Source organism: Grampus griseus, assembly GCF_964374135.1.
Source record: "Grampus griseus genome assembly, chromosome: 15".
NCBI lineage: Eukaryota > Metazoa > Chordata > Mammalia > Artiodactyla > Delphinidae > Grampus > Grampus griseus.
In genome coordinates, this window is record NC_139009.1 from 59,509,883 (window position 1) to 59,530,391 (window position 20,509).

Here is a 20,509-nt window from a genome sequence, read left to right on the forward strand (position 1 = left end):
CTCCACCTTAAAAAAAAAAAAAAAGGCTACATTAGTGTCTTAACAGGTGACAACAGAATTCTTCTTAGGGAGATATTTATCTTTGTTAAAAAATATCTTGATAAATTTCTTGGGTGGAATGTGAGCTCATGGGCCATAGAAAGGACAATCTCAAGGCCACAAAAGATGTATCTGATTCTAAACAGCTCTGCCTAAGAGATGCTAGGAAGGAATTTGGTTTGCTCCAGATGGGGAGGGGAGTTGCTGGGGAGATGGCCTGAGGAACAGTGGGGGCAGTGTGCAAAGGCTGAGGAAAGGCCCCCCAGTTAAGAAATGGGCGAAGAGCTTCCTAAAAACCAGGATACCTGGTGTTCCTTTGAAAGCTGCCTGCTCTTCTGTAATGCCATCCCTTCCTGTCTCCTCTGCCCCACCTACGATGGAGTCATGGGTGCTTCCTAAGAGGTAGGGCAGGTTGGGAAGATAGAACTTCAGCAGAAGGCTGAGTTCCATTTCTGGGTCAATGTGTTGTGGAACCAGGCCAGAATTCTCGGATCAAGAGCTGACACCAAAGGAGGACTTGAGAATAAAATTCCCATCCCCAAGACAATTTCCAGCCATTTTAGGGAAAGCTTCTGGGTGTCCACAGGACATAGGGTTGTTCTGACTTAATAACAGCTTTATTGAGATTGATTCACGTACCATACAGTTTACCTATTTATAATTGTACAATTCAACAACTTTTAGTCTATTCACAGAGTTGTGCAATCATCACCACAATCGATTTTAGAACATTTTCATTACCTTAAAAAGAAACCCTGTACCCCAAGTTATCACTTCTCAAACCACACTTCTGCCCCCTCCCCAGCCCAAGACAATCATTCATCTTTCTATCTCTGTAGCTTTGCCTGCGCTGGTCAACTCATATAAATAGAATCATACAATATGTGGTCTTTCGTGTCTGGCTTCTTTCACTTAGTGTAATATTTTAAAGGTTCATCCACGTTGTAGCCTGTGTCAGTACTTCTTGCCTTTTTATTGCTAAATAATATTTCACAGTATGGATACATCTTTTATCTCTTCATCAGTATATGGACATGTGGTTGAAGCAACTGTTCACTGTCATAAATAATGCTGCTATGAACAGTCATGTACAAGTTTTTGTGTGGATGTATGTTTTTATTTCTATTGCGTACATACCTAGGAGTGAAATAACTGGGTGTCAGATGGTGACTCCCTGTTTAACCATTCGTGGAACTGCCAGACTGCAAAGCTACTTCCAAAAGTGGCTGCACCATGTTACATTCCCCAACCATGCAAGAGGGTTCCAATTTCTCTACAGCCTCAAGCACACTTATCTTTTTCCCCCCTTTTTAAATTGAAGTATGATTAACTTCCAATATTAGTTTCAAGTGTACAACCTAGTGACTCGATATTTTTATACATTACAAAATGATCATCACAAAAGTCTGATTACTGTCTGTCACCATAAAAAGTTGTTACAATATTATTGACTAATTTCCTATGCTGTACATTACATTCCTGTGACTTATTTATTTTATCTACAAGTTTGTAGCTTTTTATCTCCCTCATCTATTTCGCTCATCTTCCCCTACTCCCCTCCGGCAACCACCAGTTTGTTTTCTGTATCTATGAGTCTGTTTCTGTTTTCTTGTGGGTTTTTTTTTAGATTTCATATATAAGTGAAATCATACAGTGTTTGACTTTCTCTGACATTTCACTTAGCATAATACCTTCTAGATCCATCCATGTTGTTGCAAATGGCAAGGTTTCTTTCTTTGTATAGCTGAGTAATATTCCATTGTGTGTATATATGTATATACCACATCATCTTGATCCATTCATCCATCAATGGACACTTAGTTTACTTCCATATCTTGGCAACTGTAAATAATGCTGCAGTGAACATAAAGGTGCATGTATCGTTTTGAATTAGGGTTATTGTTTTCTTCAGAGAAATACCCAGATGCAGAATTGTTGGATCGTATGGTAGTTCTATTTTTTTTTCTTTTAAAGAAGATGTTGGGGGTAGGAGTTTATTAATTAATTTATTTATTTTTGCTGTGTTGGTTCTTCGTTTCTGTGCGAGGGCTTTCTCTAGTTGTGGCAAGCGGGGGCCACTCTTCATCGCGGTGTGCGGGCCTCTCACTATCGCGGCCTCTCTTGTTGTGGAGCACAGGCTCCAGTGCACAGGCTCAGTAGTTGTGGCTCACGGGCCTAGTTGCTCCATGGCATGTGGGATCCTCCCAGACCAGAGCTCGAACCCGTGTCCCCTGCATTAGCAGGCAGATTCTCAACCACTGTGCCACCAGGGAAGCCCTGGTAGTTCTATTTTTAATGTCCTGAGGAATCTCTGTACTGTTTTCCATAATGACTGCACCAATTTACATTCCCACCAACAGCACACGAGGGTTCCTTTTTCTCCATCTCCTTGCCAATACTTGTTATTTGTTGTCTTTTTGAAATTAGCCATTCTGACAGGTGTGAGGTGATATCTCATTGTGGTTTTGATTTGCATTTCCCTGATAATTAGTGATGTGAATATCTTTTCATGTGTCTCTTGGCCATCTGTACTCTTTGGAAAAATATCTGTTCAGGTCCTCTACCATTTTTTAATCAGGGGAAAATGTCTATTCAGCTATTCAGCCCATTTTTCAATTGGGTTGTTTGTTTTTTTGATGTTGAGTTGAATGAGTTCTTTGTGTATTTTGTTTTTGTTTTTGATTTTCGGGACTTTTTTTTGGCTGCACTGGGTCTTCATTGCGCCCCGCAGGCCCTCTAGTTGTGGCATGTGGGATCTTAGTTCTCCAACCAGGGATCGAACCCGCGTCCCCTGCATTGGAAGGCAGATTCTTAACCACTGGACCACCAGGGAAGTCCCTCTTTGTGTATTTTGGATATTAACTCCTTATCAGATTTATCATTTGCAAATATCTTCTTCCATTCAAGGCAGTCTTTTCGTTTTGTTAATAGTTTCCTTCGCTGTGTTAATCTTTTTAGTTTGATGTAGACCCAATTTGTTTATTTTTGCTTTTGTGTCCCTTGCCTGAGTAGAATATTGCTAAAACCGACAGCAGAGAGCATACTGCCTGTTTTCTCTAGGAGTTTCATGGTTTCAGGTCTTACATTTAAGTCTTTAACCCATTTTGAGTTTATTTTTTTATATGGTGTGAGTCCAGTTTGATTCTTTTGCATGTAACTGTACAGTTATTGTGTCTTTTTTTTTTTTTTTTTTTTTTTTTTTAGCGGTACGCGGGCCTCTCACTGTCGTGGCCTCTCCCGTTGCGGAGTACAGGCTCTGGACGCGCAGGCTCAGTGGCCATGGCTCACGGGCCCAGCCGCTCTGCGGCATGTGGGACCCTCCCGGCCCAGGGCACGAACCCGTGTCCCCTGCATTGGCAGGCAGACTCTCAACCACTGCACCACCAGGGAAGCCCTATTGTGTCTTTTTGATTAATAGCTGTCTAGGGGGTGTGAAATGATATCTCATTTTTGGTTTTGATTTGCATTTCCCTGATGACAAATGATATTGAGCATATTATCTTTTCATGTGCTTATTGGCCATTTGTATATTTTCTTTGGAGAAATGTCTGTTCAGATCCCTTGCCCATTTTAAAATTAGACTGTCTTTTTTATTGTTGAATGTAAGAGTTTTTTATGTTTTCTAGACACAAGTCCTTAATCAGTAATTTGTAAATATTTTCTCTCATTCTGTAGGTTGTCCTTTCACTTTTTTGATAGTATCTTTTGAAGCACAAAGGATTTTAATTTCAATAATGTCCAGTTTGTTTGTTTCTTTCAATGTCATATCTAAGAACCCATTGCCTACTCCAAGGTCACAAAGCTTTGCACTTATGTTTTTTTTCTAAGAGTTCTATGGTTTTAGCTCTTACATTTAGATCTTCCTTCATTTTGAGTTAATTTTTGTTATGATACGAAGTGAGGTCCAGCTTCATTCTTTTGCGTGTGGATATTCAGTTGTCCCAGCACCAGTTGTTGAAAAGACTATTCTTGCCCCCATTGAATTATCTTGGCACTTTCATAAAAACTCAATTGACCAGGGGCTTCCCTGGTGGCAGGGGACACGGGTTTGATACCTGGTCTGGGAAGATGCCACATGCCACAGACCAACTAAGCCCGTGCGCCACAACTACTGAGCCTGCACTCTAGAGCCCGCGAGCCACAACTACTAAGCCCGCGTGCCATAACTACTGAAGCCCGCGTGCCTAGAGCCCATGCTCTGCAACAAGAGAAGCCACCTCAATTAGAAGCCCTCACACGGCAACAAAGAGTAGCCCCCTTTCGCAGAGAAAAGCCCGTGCGCAGCAACGAAGACCCAACTCAGGCAAAAATAAATAAATAAATAAAAAACTTGATTGACCATTAATGTGAGGATTTTTTTTCCCTGGATTCCAGATCTATCCCATGGATCTGTATGTCTATCCTTTTGCCAGTACCAGGTTCCTTAAGATTTTCAATATACAAGATCATATCATCTGTAGAGATAGTTTTACTTCTTGCTTTTGAATGTGAATGCCTTTTATTTCATTTCCTTGCCTCATTTCTCTGGCTATAACCTTCAATACAACGTTGAATAGAAGTGGCAAGAGTGGACATTATTGTCTTGTTCCTGATCTTAACGAGAAATCAATCTTTCACTATTATGATGTTAGCTGTGGATTTTACACAGATACTCTTTATCAAGTTGAGGAATTTCTTTCTATTCCAAGTTTGTTGAGTGCTTTATCTAGAATAGGTGTGGAATTTTGTTAAACACTCTTTCTGTGTCTGTTGAGATGATCATGGGTTTTGTCTTTTATTCTATTGATATGGTATATTACATTAAGTGATTTTCAGATGTTAAGCCCATATTGCATTGGCTGGGATAAATTCCTGGGATAAATTCCACTTTGTCATGGTGTACAATCTTTTTTATATGTTACTAGATTCTGTTTGGTAGTGTTTTGTTGAGAATTTTTGCATTTTTATTCACAAGAGCTATTGGCCTGTAGGATTTTTTTTTTTTTTCTTGTGATGTTTGGTCTGATTTGGGTATAAGGATAATACTAGCCTTACAGAATGAGTTGAAATTGTTTGATCTTTTAGTTTTTACTTTTGGAAGAGTTTGTAAGTAATTGGTAATAATTCTTCTTTAAATGTTTGGTAGATTCATCAAATGTCTAAACCTGGGATTTTCTTTGTGGGTAGGTTTTTTAAAGTTTATTATTACTAACAACCTCTTTACTTGTTACAGTTCTATTCATATTTTGTAGTTCATCCTGAGTCCATTTTGGTACTTTTTGTCCTAAGAATTTGTCCACTTCAGGGAATTCCCTGGGGGTCCAGTGGTGAGGACTCCATGTTCTCACTGCCAAGGCCTGGATTCAATCCCTGGTCGGGGAACTAAGATCCCACAAGCTGCACAGTGAGGCCAAAAAAATTTTTTTTAATTAAAAAAAATTTGTTTTAAAAGAAGAATTTGTCCATTTCATCTTAGCTATATAAATTGTTGGAAAATGATTGATCATAGTACTCCCTTGTAATCCTTTTTGTTTCTGTTAGGTCTGTAGTAATGTCCCCTCTTTAATTCCTGTTTTAGGAATTTAATTCTTCTTTTTCTCTTGGTCAGTCTAGCTAAAGATTTGCCAGTCTTCTTGATCGTTTCAAAGAATCATCTTTTAGTTTTGTTGATTTTATCTACTGTTTTCTATTCTCTATTTCATTAATTTCTACTCTAATCTTTCTTTCCTTCTACTTGCTTTGCTTTACTTTGCTCTTCTTTTTACATTGTTAAGGTGGAATTTTAGATTAGTCATTTGAGATCTTTCTTCTTTTTTAACATAGGCATTGACAGCTATAAATAGTCTGCTTAGCACTGCTTTAGCTGCACCCAATAAGTTTTGGTATGCTGTGCTTTTGTTTTTATTCATCTCAAAGTAATTTCCCTTGTGATTTATTCTTTGACTCATTTGTTATTTGGAAGTGTGTTTCTTAATTTTCATAGATTTGTGAATTTCCCAAGTTTCTTTCTGTTATTGAGTTCTAATTTCATTCCAGTGTGGTCAGAGAACACACAATTGGACGATTTACACTTATTTAAGTTTATTGAGGCTTTTTAATGGTCTAATATGTTGTCTATTTTGTAGAATGTTCCATGTACACTTGAGAAGAATGTGTATTCTGCTATTTTTGGGTGAAGAGTGCTATAGATGTCTGTTAAGTCATTTATTTATAGTTTTGTCAAGTCTTCTATTTCCTTGTTGTACTCTGTCTCCTTGTTCTATCCATTGTTGAAAGTGGGGTGTTGAAGTTTCCAACTATTATTGTTAAGTTGTATATTCTTTCAATTCTGTCAGTTGTTGCTTCATATTTTGGGGGCTGTGTTGTTAACTGCGTATCTGTATAATTGCTATATCTTTCTGATGGATTAACCCTGTTATCATTATGAATTGTCCCTCTTTAGCTCTAGTAACAGTTTTTTGTGTTAAGGTCTTTTTTGTCTGATACTAGTATAACCGCTCCAGCTTTCTTATGGTTGCTGTTTGCAAAATATAACTTTTTCTTTCCTTTTATCCTTTTACTTTCAACCTATTTGTGTCTTTGAACCCAAAGTATATTTCCTGTAGAAGGCATATAGTTGGATCTTGATTTTTATTCAGGTTGCCCATTTCTGTCTTTTGATTGAATTGTTAAATCCATTCATATTGACTATTATTTCTGATATGGTAGGATGGACATCTGCCATTTTACTTTTCATTTTCTATATGTGTCTTTTTTGTTGTTATGGTTCCCCTATTCTTCCTTTAACGCTTTCTTTTACATTAAGTGAATCTTTTGTAGTTTAACATTTTAATTCTGTTAATGATGAGTTAAACTCTTGTTTTTTATTTATTTTCTTAGTGTTTCCTCTAGGGCTTACCATATACAATCTCACCTTAGCAGAATATATTTTAGACTTACATTAACTTAATTCCAAGGAGATACTGAATATCCTATATGTCCTGTATATCTCTATTTTCTCTTCCACTTTTTTGTAATATTATTATACATATTACAATCTGTATATATTACATATGCATTGTTACTATTGCTTTACGTAATTTTACATCCTTTAAAGAAGCTGAGAACAGTATATATTTATAGATTTTGTTATACTAACTTTCTAATTTACAATTTCTGGTTCTCTTCATTTGTTCCTGTGGATTCAAGTTAAAATTGTACTTTCTGGGACTTCCCTGGTGGTCCAGTGGGTAAGACTTCGCACTCCCAATGCAGCAGGCCCGGGTTTGATCCCTTGTCGGGGAACTAGATCCCGCATGCATGCGCAACTAAGAGTTCGCATGCTGCAACTAAGAAGTCTGCATGCCACAACTAAAAAAGATCCCACATGCCGCAACGAAGACCTGGTGCAGCCAAAATTTTAAAAATAAATAAATAAATATTTAAAATCTTACTTACTTATTTTCTTACTCCATACAGCTTTGCTCCCATCTACCTCCTTTGTAGATGTAGTTGTTATTGTGAAATATGTTTCTATATGTTATAGGCCCAACAATACAATTATATGTATATTGTTTTATACAACTTCTTTTAAAATCAGTTAAGAGAAAAAGGAGAAGAAATACACATTTATATTGTTTTTTATAAGTACATAACTACCTTTACCAGTGCTCTTTGGGTTTTTTGTTTTTTTTGTTTTTGTTTTACAAGGATCCAAATTATGGCATGGGGTCACTGGCTAGTAGCCTGAAGAATCTCAATTAGTAATTCTTGTGAGGCAGGACTGCTAGCAAAATATTTTCAGTTTTTGTTTTCTGTTTTTGGGGGGGTGTAGGCAAAGTTTTTATTTCATCCTCATTTTTTAAAGATAGTTTTGCTGGATATAAGATTCTTGGTTGACAGTTTTTCTCTTTCAGCATTTGCGTATGTCATCTCACTGCCTTATGACATTATTTCTGATGGGAAGTCAATTGCTTATCTTTTTTGGATCCCCTTGTATGTGGTGAATCACTTTTCTCTTGTTGTTTTCAAAATTTTCTCCTTGTCTTCAGCATTTTTAGTATGATTGCCCAGGTGTGAATCGCCTTGTGTTTTTGTACTTTAAGTTTGTTGAGCTTCTTAAATGTGTAGATTAATCTTTTTCAACCATTACTTCTTCAAGTATTTGTTCTGCTCCTTTCTCTCACTTCTCATCCTGGTACTCCCACTATTTGTATGTTGGTGTGCCTACTGATGTCCCATATGTATTTTTCTTTTTTTTTTTTGAGGATCTGTTCATTTTTCTTCACTCTTTTTTTAATCTCTGTTCTTTGAATTGCATAATCTCTATCCACTTATCTTCAAGTTTGCTGATTCTTTTTTCTGCAAGTTCAAATCTACTCTTGAGAATTCCTAGTAAACTTTTCATTTCAGTTATTGTATTTTTCAATTTCAGAATTTTCATTTGGCTCTTTTTTTAAAAGATAATTTCTCTTTATTGATATTCCTTATTTGATGAGACACTGTCATACTTTCTTTTAATTCTTTTTAGTATGGTTTCCTTTAGTTCTTTGAAAATACTTATAATAACTGTTTTGAAATCTTGGTTTGTTAAGTCTGATATCTGTGCCCTTTCAGAGACAATTTCTGTTGTATGCTTCTTTTTTTCCCCTGCTTATGGGTCATACTTTTTCTGTTTCTTTGTATGTCTCATAATTTTTTGTTGAGAACTGGACTTTTTAAGTAATATATTGTAGCAACTGTGGATACTGATTTTCCCGCCCCCTTCTCCAAGGTTTGTTTGTTGTTGTTTTCTTGTTTATTCATTTAGTGACTTGGATGGAATATTTCAGTGAAGTATTTTTCCCCATCAATGTGAAGCCTCTGATACGACTGCTAAGAGGATGCAGCTCTGGATATATGCAGGTAACTCTGGGATGGCAGTAGTTTTAGCAGGACTCTCTCAGACTGTCTCTTTCCCTGAGTCCTCTGTTAAACTGGCTGTCTCTGCTGGTATCATACTCGACTTTTAGGCTCCACTAATTGTCAGCTTATTGCTCTATTGTCAACAATGCCCTAGGACATAAATTGCTCTAGGGTCCGATTCAATTAAACTTGGGTCCCTTTGTGAAGGTAGTTTTTAAAGCCATTCTTTGAGGTTTGTTCTGACCCCAGGAGGGCTCTTCTAAGATTTCTCTTTCCCTGGTTCTCTCTGGTAAACTAGCTGGCCTACAGCTTGTTGTTTTTAATTGCTTACCACCAGAATCTCCATTGTTTTCAGAGCACTCTTAAGTTTGAATGTCCCCATGCTCTGTTCCAAATAAAGTCAGTGATTTTTTTTTTTGTGGGTTTGTGGCTTGTGGGATCTTAGTTCCCGGAGCAGGGATCGAACCTGTGCCTCCTGCAGTGGAAGCATGGAGCCCTAACCACTGGACTGCCAAGGAATTCCCTAAAGTCAGTGATTTAGGGAAGAGCTTCGGAGCTCTTAGTTTTTATGGATTGACTGGGCATAATCTCTGAGTCTCTGTTGAGGAGCTGAGGGCAAGGACAGTGGCTCATATCTCTCAGAATGACATCCGGCTTTGAGAGCAGGGTTCTGGGCACTGGTGGTAGCCTCTGATCCTGTCGATGGACATTTAGGTTGCCAGTAAGCCTCTCCCAACACAGAACCCCTGCCCCATGAGCATGTAAGCTGGGACAAGGGTGATCAGTATTCTCAGAATGCCATGCCTGAAATGAAGCCTCTGCCCTGTTGGTGAGGGCTGGGTGAAGGAAGGGAGCCCCAATCTTTTGGCTACACTCACCAGGAATTTAGCCTCTACAACTTGGAGCAGAGAAAGGAGGCATTGGTGAGATGCCGGCAGCCTGCTCCTCTCAGTGAGATACCATATCTCTTGACTGGGAGCTAAGGGGAAAAGGAACCCCATTTTCTTGGCCACACTCACCTGGATCAGAGCTTCAGGCATTGCTCTGAGATGGGGAGAGAGGAGGGAGGGAGCAGGTTGTAGCTTAAGTGCCACAGACTCTCACTGTTCTCGCTGAGATTTAGTAGATTTTCTTGAATAAGTTTCTTCATTTGCTGTATGCCCTTAGGAAAATTTCCAGAGACTTTTACAATTGATTTGTAAAATAATCTTTACCAGTTACGGTAGGACAGTGGGTCAACAGAGCGCCTCATGCTACCATTCCAGAAGTGGAAGCTGGGCATAGGGATTTGAGACAAACTCACTCTAGCTCTCAGCAGTTCAAGAGACATTAGAATTACATTTTAGATCCCTTCTGGGGTTGTTAGAATTAAGCATGATACTCAGGTGCTAGCCTGATTAAATCATCTCCCTGTTACTGAAAGCTTCATGATAACCTCCAATCTCTGAGACACTCGGTGGTGGGTTGAAAACACCAGCCCAGCTAAGGTTCTGCTGATCCTTTGGAATTGCTCTGAGGCTGAAGCAAAGGATTCATTCAGATTTGACGCCTTCATTGAGAGTACTAGGGAGAACAGATAAGAAAATGGGCACACAAATCTGAAAGAGGCCTCACTCTGTGACCTTTCCTCAGGGGTTCCTGTCCTGAACAGACTCCACCTCCATGCTCACAATGTAATAGGCACCCAGATTCCTGTCTTTCTCCAAATCTGGTCTCAAGAGGCAGGCATTCCCTCTCCTACCTCTTAGGACCTGTCTTCCAAGCTTCCTTTCTACCGCAGATGGGAGTGTTTACCCCATCAAGGTAGCATTATTCCTCCCTCCCACAACTACAGCTCAAACTACCTCAAAATCAGTCAGCCCTGTTTCCTATGCCATTACCACCACAGCCAGAAACCAGACCCATCACTCGAGGACTTCAAGTGCTTGCAGCCAAGATCCCCTGTCCTACGACCATTCTCAGACAATGTGCTAGCACCGGCCAGGCACAGTGAGAGTGGCAGCCTCCCCCTGCCCTAGCCCAAGTGAGTGTGCCGCTGCTCAAACCAACCAGTCCTGGCGTCCAAAGCACACCCACCCCTTAGGAACTGGTCCCAATGTCCTCTGGGGTTCCACAGTGCCCTGGCCCACACAGCAGCCTCCAGGGACCACCCCACTGGTCCCAATAACTTGTTCCTATGGAGAATTTAACCTCAGGAAGTTTTTACTAGTCGGGCTTTAGTTAAAAGCGATAGAAACAATCCAAACTAGCTTAAGCTTCGGAAGGATCTCGGAGCGGCTTCGGGAGCAACGAGGGGCGGGCCTTGGGCACGGGACCGCGGTGTGGAGACGCAGGCTCTGAGGTCCTGCCTCCGCTTCTCTCTGGGTTTGCCTCTTCCCTCTGCCTTCCCTCACCCTTGCCTGGAGGCTGTCAAACCAGTTGTTCAGGAGATATACCCTCACCATCCCCTTCCAGAGAGGAAATCCACCCGCTCTAGGCACTTTCTGCCCTCTGCCCTCCCCGTGGTCTGGCTTCTGTTGTCCCATCAGGCACTGTCTGCCCAGCCGCATGGCTCTAGCTCTGGCCAAGGGGTCTTTAGGGTAAAAGCCATCCTCTCCTCCCATCTCCTCCTGCCTCCCTCTGTGACCTTCTTTCCTCAGGATCATCGGCAGCCTCTGGCCTCCTCAGGACGAGGACGGAGGCAGGAATGCCTCAAAGTCCTTCTCAACCCTGGCCGCATGTGACAATCACCTAGAGAAATTTACAAAACGCCAACTGCTCAGGCTCTAAACCAGATCAATTAGTTGACCCTTGAACAACGTGGGGGTCAATCCTCACCTAACGTAGAGTTGGCCTTGCATAAACGCGGTTCCTCCTTATCCGCAGATTCAACCAACCAGGGACCATGTAGCATTTACTATTGAAAAATATGCACGTATGAATGAACCCGCGTTGCGCAGTTAAAACCCGCGTTGTTCTAGGGTCAACTTGTAATTTGAATCGCTAGGCACAAGTCCCCCACATTGATATGCACCCCCCACCGCCAGGTGATTCCAATGTACAGCCAGGGTTGCAACCACCGCTATAGAGACCGCAAGATACCCCAGGTGAAGATAAAGAGCGTTTACTTGAAGAGGTCCTGAGATACACCCTCCGACCCCTAACACAGACATAAGGTCTTGCTGCCATTGTTTGGATCCTCATATTCCAAAAGCAACAGCCCAAAGAATCCCTCAGCTTCCAGGAAATCCTCAAAATCTGTCCCTGCAAAGCACTGTCACTTTATCTTACTTTGAAGCCAGTTGCTAAGGCCCCACCTGGGGCAAATATCCAGTAGGAGTTGCTGGTTTTCAAGGTGCTCAGGAGAGGTGCTGACTCCTTCTGACCACTGGGATTCGAAGGCAAGTGGGCTACAAAAGGAGGTTTCCCTGGAAAGGGGGAGAGGTCCTTCTGGTTGGAGAATCTGCATTTTTGTCTCTCCTTGCAGGTCACTGTGGTCATAATAGACCCTCTCCCCTCCATCATAGACCTTCCCAGTGGAAACACTGGGAAGTCCGGTGCAGAAGGAAGAAGGTCGTTAGAAGTGGGTGGTGTGGCCAGATAAGCCTAGAGTCGACCCTGGGGCCTCAGTAGCCCTCTAATAAGCTTGGGGTCTGTTTCCCCTGAGAAGGGGTGAAAATGTGGATGGTTCAGTAACACTAACACTGATTCAAGCAACACTTATTGCTTGGCTACTTGACCAAAGTCACGCGGCTGATTTACAGTGTACCCGGTTCGCTTCAGGTGGAAGTGTAAGGGAATAGAAAACCTTGCTGGAGGGCAGTTTGGAAACGTATATAAACAGCTAAAAAATGTTCATTCCCTTTCACTTAGTAATTCTACTCCCAGGAATCCATCCCAAGAAAACAACCAGAAGTGAGCCATTTAGTTTTCTGCAGCACATGTGAAATTGACAGCGCACCCATCACGATGTTGGGCTCTGGTTGCGTCATAATACACGTTTAGTATGTGGACTGACAATGGAAGCTGGCTCATAATTTAGCGCTGAAAGAAAAGAGGCACAAAAACGTATACAATATGCATACGCATAGAGTAATAGACCGTGATTTCTGTGGGTGGTGGGATTGATTTTTAATATCTTCATTGTCCTTTCTGTTTGGTACAATCAGCACTTAACCAATTTTATAATCATAAACAAGAGGTACGCGTCTTTCAGTGTGGGGTGTGTGCGATGTCGGGTCTCCAGGACGACTGGGCCGCGGGGGTGGGGTGGCAGGCTGGGCGGCGCCGGGGCCGAGGAGGCGAGCGGGACCGACACCGCGACCCTCGCCCGAAAGCGCCCGCCCGATCCCCGGAGCGCGAGCTGGAACCTCGGCGGGCGAGCGGCACCCCGCAGGCGGCGGCGCCTCTCAGGGGTCGTCCCCATGCAGCTGGCGGAGAAGGTGTCAGCCAGGTGCGGCGACTCGGCGGCCCGGCGGCCCAGGTGGGCCTGGGAGCGGGTGTGCGGGCGTCGGGGCGCGGGAAACCGCTCGGGCCTCCCGGAGCGGCCGGGCGTGGAGCGGCGGGGGTCGGCCGGGTCACGCTCGCCTCCTGAGCGGTGTCCGGGGCCTTCGACGACGGTCGCGTCCCCATTGCCCTGCCGCGCAGCGCGCCCTGGCCCGGCCTCCAGAAAGGCCTTCGTGCACGTGGGGGCCTGGCCCGCGCGGGCCCCGCAGGCCGCCGCTGCCCGGCTCACTCCCGCCTTCCTCCCCGCGCCTGCTCTAGCTCCGTGAGTCTCGCCGAGGTGTGGGACCAGAGGGCGATCGGGAGCTACCACGAGCTGTTCGCGGCCTCGTTGGGCAACCTGGAATGGTTGCGGTTCTGTCTAAATCGGCACCGGGGGAAAATCCCGGCCGATGACAAGGTAAGGCCTCGGAGCTCAGGGGCGGGGACCGAAGTCGTCTCCACCCCACAGAGAGCTCCGTACGTAGTAGTTACCTGGCGAAGAGTGACAGTGGAGCATCCGGAGATGTCCTTTTCTGGGTAGATGGTCCTAATTCACCTTCCGACCGTCTGGAAGGCCATCTTGGGGGAGCGAGGAAGGGTGAGCGATACGGGAGTGGGAAAGGGGTACGTGCGATTCCCCGGGGGCACAGAGACGAGGGGGAGGGTAACCCCAAGAAATTGCTCTCTAGGTTAGGTTGTGGGCCCTGGGTGCCAGTCCTGCTCAGCCTCTTCCCGCCTCCTCTGGCCCCCACAGGGTTTCACTGCCATCCACTTTGCAGCCCAGAGCGGCAAGCTTGCATGCCTGCGGGTCTTGGTAGAGGAGTACAAGTTTCCCGCGGACCTGCCCACCAACAATGGCCAGACACCTCTACACCTTGTCATCCGCAGTGACAACAAGACCACGGCCCTGCCCTGCATTCACTATCTGATTAAGCAAGGGGCAGCCCTCAACACGTGAGTCCAGCCTATGAGGGGAGAGTGGCTTGGAGCCTGGGCAGATAAGAACCCCACTTCCAGGCAGGCAGATCCAAGCAGGACAGGCAGAGGGGCTGTGGGGTGACAAGGATTGATTCCCACATGAACAGTCAGAGAGCCCACATGGTGTCGTGGTTAAGAGATTTTGGGAGAGGACAGACCTAGTTCGTATCCCAGCTTTGCTACCTGCTACCAGACAGAAAAACCTCAGGCAAGTCACTCAACCCTAAGCCTCAGTGCTCTGGTTCCCAAACCTGTCTGTACACTGGAATCACCTGGGGAGCTTCAAAAATACCAATGCCTGTGTTCCAATCCAAAGGCTGTCATTTAACTGGTCTGAGGTGTGGCCTGGACTCTGGAAGGCTCAAAAGATCCCCAGCTATTTCCCATTTGCAGCAGAGTTTGGGAACTTCTTGCCTCAGTGTCTTCAACTGAAATTTGGGGGGATGACAGTGCCTATCACGTGAGACTATTGTGATAATTGAGAAAATGCGTGGAAAGTGCATGGATGGTATATAGGAGACTGCATTCATTCAAAATACTTATTCAGCATGTAATGTGCTAAGCGCTGGGCCAGAGCTGAGGAATACAATGGTGAACATACAGCAATGGTCCCTGCCCTCGTAAAGCTGATATACTAGCGCAGGAGCAGACAGCCAATTAGCAAACTAATGAATGAACAAAATGACAGAGTGTGGTAAGTGGTTATGAAGGGTATAAACAGGGTGGTGGGGTGGTGAGTAAAGCGGGCAGGGAGAAGATCTATTTGGGAAGAGCAGTTACCTCTAAGGAGAGAATGGAGAGGTGAGCCAGCCTAGCAAAACCAAGGACAAGTGTTCCAGGCAGAGGTGTAAAGGCCATGCTGGGAGAGAGCGGGGCAAGGTCAGAGGGCAAAGTTGGGGAGGAAGCAGGGCCCCGGCCATGCAGGCCTTGTGGGCCATGGCTAGGTGTGGGGAAGGGGCAGGAGGGCTGAGTGGTTTAAGAGGAGATGAGGTTAGTGGTCTCTGAGCTCCAGCCAACCAGCTCTCCTTCTAGCATTTCCTCACGGGCACACACCCCATAATCAGACTTTTGCTGTTCATTTAGTACAAACCCTCCTTCTACAGTTGAAGAAACTGAGGTACAGAGAGGAGAAGGGACATGCCAGGGTCACCCAGTGGACTGGTGGCAGAGCAGGCCTGGAAGCTGGTTGGCTCACCTATCTGACAGGCAGATGCCCTTGGTCCTTCCTTTCTGCCCTCCTCCCACCCCCACCCCGGCGGGGCCCTCCACAGTCAGACATGCAACGGCTCCACACCCCTGCACCTGGCAGCCCGCGAGGGCCTGCTGAGCTGTGTGAAGGTCCTGGTGCAGAAAGGTGCCAATGTTCATGCCCAAGATGCCATGGGCTGCAAGCCCATCGACTACTGCAAAATATGGAACCACCGCATCTGTGCCCGGTGAGGCTGTGAGAACCAACCCTGCCTGTCACCCTTCCCCAGGGCCCTCACCCAGAGCTGAGCATGTAAGAGGAGGGTCTGGGGATGAGCCTGCAGAGGGCGCCTCTCCCCAAGATGCTATTCCCAGGGCTGTCCACAGGGCCTCACCCCTGGGGTTTAGCACTGCCGTGAGGCCCCAGCTCCTCGGCAGGGGGGTGGTGATCCATCAGACGCTTTAGCCAGAGGGGCCTCGGGCAGTGGGGATGGGTCATCTTGCTCATCTCACCTCTGGCAGCTCTGCCCACTCCCACCCAGGCCCTCAGCAGCAGCCAGTCTTCCCTGCCCAGGGCGAAGTTCAGTCACTGGGGAATGACACGCCCCCGCCTCGGCACCAGGTTCTTGAAGGATGCCATGTGGAAACAGGACAAGAAGGACTTTGCCCATGAGATGGGGAAACTGAAGAGGCTCAAGAACCACCTGGCCCTCATGGAGGAGGACTACCTGACTGAGTATCAAGTAAGGGGTAGGGCCAGTAGGACGGGCAGCGGCACCGGCCATCCAGGCATGTGAGCAGAGGGGGCAGGGACCCACATGCACAGTTAGTTAGAAGAGTGGCTAGAAGTGGTCCCATCCAGAAGGAGGCTCCCTCACCCCCTCCTCTGAGGAGGAGGGCCCCAGGAGGGTGCCGAAGGGATGATGCTCAAGAGGACGCTTTAAAGGTGGGCAGCAGTTGGCCACATGAAGAATCAGGAAAGGACTAACCTGGTAGAAGGAACAGAGAGCCCTGCGGAGGGGCATAGGGGCACATGAGAGCGTGGAGTTTGTCAAGAAGTGCAAATTCAGTACAGCCAGGGGATCAGATGTGACCTGGAGACTGACAAGCTAGAGACCCGGCAGGGGCCCAGATCAATGTCAGACCTCAGCTGGGACAGACAAGGAGAATAAAGGATTTTAAGCAGGTATAACGACACAGGATGTAAGAACCAGAAAACCCCAAAAGAAGATGCTGGGACTCCTAAGCGGATCCGGGAGTTGGGAGGGCTTCGGGGCTGGCAAAACCCGGTACTCCAGCTCTGTTCCAGCTGCATTCCTCGCCAAACTGCCCTGTCCTACCCTCCGTTGTCAGTGTCACCCAGCCTTCACAGTCATGTATGTATCCAGAGGAGGCAAAGCCCATCTGTTCCCGTGGCTCTAAGATTTCCCAGAAGCCCCTTGAAGATCTCCCCTTATCTCTTATTGGCCTCAACTGGATCATGTGTCCATTCTTGTTCCAATCCCTAGAGCTAAAAGAAAGCCATGTGTTGACTGACTTAGGTCTGGGGCGAGGCTGATGGAATTACTATGATTGGCTTAGCCTAATCAGAGCCTACATCTGAAGCTGGGTCAATCTCCAAACCACCTGACTGCTTAGCAACAGTCTGGCAAGTGAGACACTGAGATGGGGAGGGGGGAAGGGATCGGTTCTGTGACGAGTTGAAGGTTCAGCTCTAGAGGAGGCAAGGACAGAGAGCATCACCCCCTAGCCTGGAGAGCCAGCCAAAACTGTCTCTCTCCCTACACTGACCACTCAAGGCTCACCACTTCCAAGAAGCCTGCCCAGATTAGCTCCATCCAGTTCCTAGCCTTCCAAACTTTTCTGCTTTCTCCTTCCAGGGTCAAGGATAACCCTACATCACTCATTTGCCTTTTTCCCCATCAACCCAGAGACTCTCTTAGGGCAGGCATGTCTCCACCATCAGACTGGGAACTCCTTTAGTGGGGGTGGAGGCTGGTCTCCCCCATTAAGACTCAAGTTTTTCCATAGGGCAGGGACTGTGTCTCCCCCCTCAAGTTGGAGACCTCACCTAGGGCAGAGGCTGTGTCTCCATCAGATTGGAGGTCTCGCCTATGGGAAAGGCTCTGTCTGTCCCATGAGCCCAGGGGCCCCCTCCAGGCAGTGGCTGTCTCCCCAACAGAACAAGGGCTCCCACAGGCAGGGGTTTCTCTCATCAGACTCCGGGCTCCCCGGAGGCAGGAAGGTATCTACTCAGTCAGGAACCTGAGGTTTCCAGGGCTGCAGCCACAGGGCCCCCTTCCACAGAAGCACACGGGGGGTAGCCCTCCAGAACTATCTTGTGCCTTCTGATGTTGCAGAAAGAGCACCAAATTCTGAGAGAAGCTGCTTTCAAGAAGTGGCTCCATCGCAAGCTGCCGCCCCAAGGCCCATCCCCCAGCCGCGACACTCAGGGAGAGCCCCATCCTCCACCCCAGGCCACCGTGCTCTCCAAGACCCCCAGGCACGGGGCGCTGCGGCCTCCCAAGAGCTTCTACCCCTCCCAAGAGGCGCGCCTGCGGCAGGCACTGCAGCCCAGTCAGCCCTCGGTGATGCCTATACCCACCTGCAAGCAGCTCATGGTCAGGCGGCCCAAGGTGTGGAATCTCAGCAACAGCCCTGTCAGGTCCCCCGCCGCCCAGATTGGCTACCCGCAGGGCACCCGCCTGGGCGTGCATCCCGACCCCAGGCCGGAGCACGACTTCCGCTGCTTCCTCGAGGTGAGGTCCGACGGGCACGGCGGTGCGCTCCTGCGCACGGTGGCCGGCAACCAGGTGGCGCCTGTGCCCCGGCTGCCTTTAGAGGTGATAATCCGTGAGCTGTACCCATCGCTGCAGCCGTGCAGGATGAAGGTACCCCAGGGCTTCTGTTCTGTCACCATAAGAGAGGTGCCCCGGAAGCGGCGCCTGGGCGATGGCACCTTCTGGACCGACACTCTGAGCATGAACCTGCGAGAGACGTTTGACGAAGGCTTCCTGGCAGCCGTGCGAGCCCATCAAGGGCTCCTCATTCTGCCCTCCCCCAAACCACCCCCCACTTAAACTTATTTTGGTAGCCTCCCGACTGGAGGCTGCCCAGTGAAGGCTGAGGTGTGGTGATTCTGTATGGATGGGGAGGAAGGGGAGTGCCCACAGGCTGCCCACCCCCAAGCTCAAGGATTGGAGCCCCCTCCCCGACAAAACCCAGCTCCCAGGTCTCCCTTCTCTCCACAAAGGAATCTCTTGGACCCCCCAGGAGATCCAAGTTAGGGCAGTAGCCCAAGGCTCAGAGTGGGGATCCTCCTCTATCCTGGGCCTTACCATTGTAAAAGTGACACCTTGGTGTCCCCATTTCCCTTCCTCACACCCAACAGCTTACCAGGGACAAGGATTCCAGGATGACGGACCACTGGGAAATTCTGCCTCTTGTTCATATTAAGTCCTTCCTGCTGCAGGTTCTAAGCCTCACTCTGCATCTCCAGAACAGGGAGGAAGAGAGCTAATGTGTCACCCTGCCATTGGCTTCCCTGCCACTATGGGCTGCCATCCTTCATTCCCAGCTGCCACTGGGGTTTCTGCAGCACAGGGAGGCACAGGCAGCCTTTCTGGAGAAGGGAGAGAGGACCTATGGCTTCAGTTTGAGACTGAAAGCACTTGTACTTTCTCCAGGAAGCTATCCTGGGTCCCCTGCTATCCCCTGTACACACCACTACAAATCATTCATTAAACAAACATTTATTGAGTACTTTCTATGTGCCAGGTGCCAAGCTAGGCACGGTTGATACAAAAACTGAAGGACGATTCCTGCCCTCAAGGAGCTTACAGTCTAATGGGGAGATAAACCAGTAAGCAGGCAAGTAAGCCCAGAGTGATCTGTGTGGTGTGCTGGAGGGAGAGGGGACATTCAAAGTTCCTTGGAGGAAGTGAAATCTAAGTTGAGAACTGACAGAGAAGGTACTCAGGCGAGCAGAAGGGAATTAAAGTGGCATCTCTGGATACAGGAGGCTGAAAATCAGAATGCAAGGTGGCAAGTGATGAGGCCAGATGCGAGCGAGAGCTGGGACACCATGAGCCTCATGAGCCATGCTCAGGGGTCTGGACTTTATCCTGACGGGGGGAGCCGTGGAAGGTTGTAAGCCAGGGAGTGACTAGATCAACCGTGCATTAGAAAGACAACTCTGGCTGTGGGATAGAGAAGCAGAAGGAGGCTGTCACAATAATCCAGGTGAAAGGTGCTGACAGAGGGAGTGGCTCAAATCAAGAGATGTTAAGAAGGTAAACTTGACAGTCGTTAGAGATTGGATGTCAGGGCAGAAAGAGAAAGCAGGTTTCTGGTTGGGCTCCTGAGTGATCTTGGGGCCAAGGCAGGTACCCAGAAAAGGCAGGTTGCAAAGGGTGGCACCAAGTGCCATCTGGGCCATGAGAGTTGCCTGTGTGCCCAAAGGCAGCAGAACTGTGGTTCAGAGGACCGAGAGGGATGCTGGGGCTGGCTGTCGGCTCTCAATTCCTTGAAACCATCAGCACGGATGGGCTCCTCCAGGGAACACACGACCGAACCCTGAGAAACACCACTGCACGGGGGGTGAGTGGAGGGGCCTGCACAGGACCCGGAAAGGAGCAGCCCGAGAGGGAGAACCAGCCACAGAAGTGCTTGGGACGCTGGGGGGACGAGCCCTGCCCGATGCTGCACAAATCCAGAAAGAGGAGATACGAAGAGGGTCCGCTGGACTTAGCACACGGCCACTGGCAGCCCCCAGAACACTGGCAGTGGAGCGAATGGAGGGCAAAGCCACACCACTGGGGTGAGAAACAAAGAAATGGACAGCAACGGAGGGCAAGGCCAGCTGCTGGCCAGCAGTCAGGACACTGGCCTCCAGTGTCCTCCACCTTGTCCTCCCTTGTCTGCATAGGACAAAAGGGCCTGGCCATCTCAGTGCCACTGAGAGAAGGCCCAAATGTAC

The 20,509-nt window shown here is 47.0% G+C and overlaps 1 protein-coding gene across 1 annotated transcript; it reads left to right on the plus strand.

The window, feature by feature from the left end:
* Window positions 1-13,111: 13,111 nt before the first annotated feature.
* Window positions 13,112-18,611, plus strand: ANKRD53 (ankyrin repeat domain 53; the record flags this gene model as incomplete). The annotated part of the gene is made up of 6 exons (XM_082672754.1): window positions 13,112-13,363; window positions 13,550-13,783; window positions 14,120-14,319; window positions 15,615-15,779; window positions 16,154-16,274; window positions 17,892-18,611. The coding sequence occupies 6 exons, from the start codon at window positions 13,112-13,114 to the stop codon at window positions 18,609-18,611; spliced, it is 1,692 nt and encodes a 563-aa protein (XP_082528880.1).
* Window positions 18,612-20,509: the final 1,898 nt, after the last annotated feature.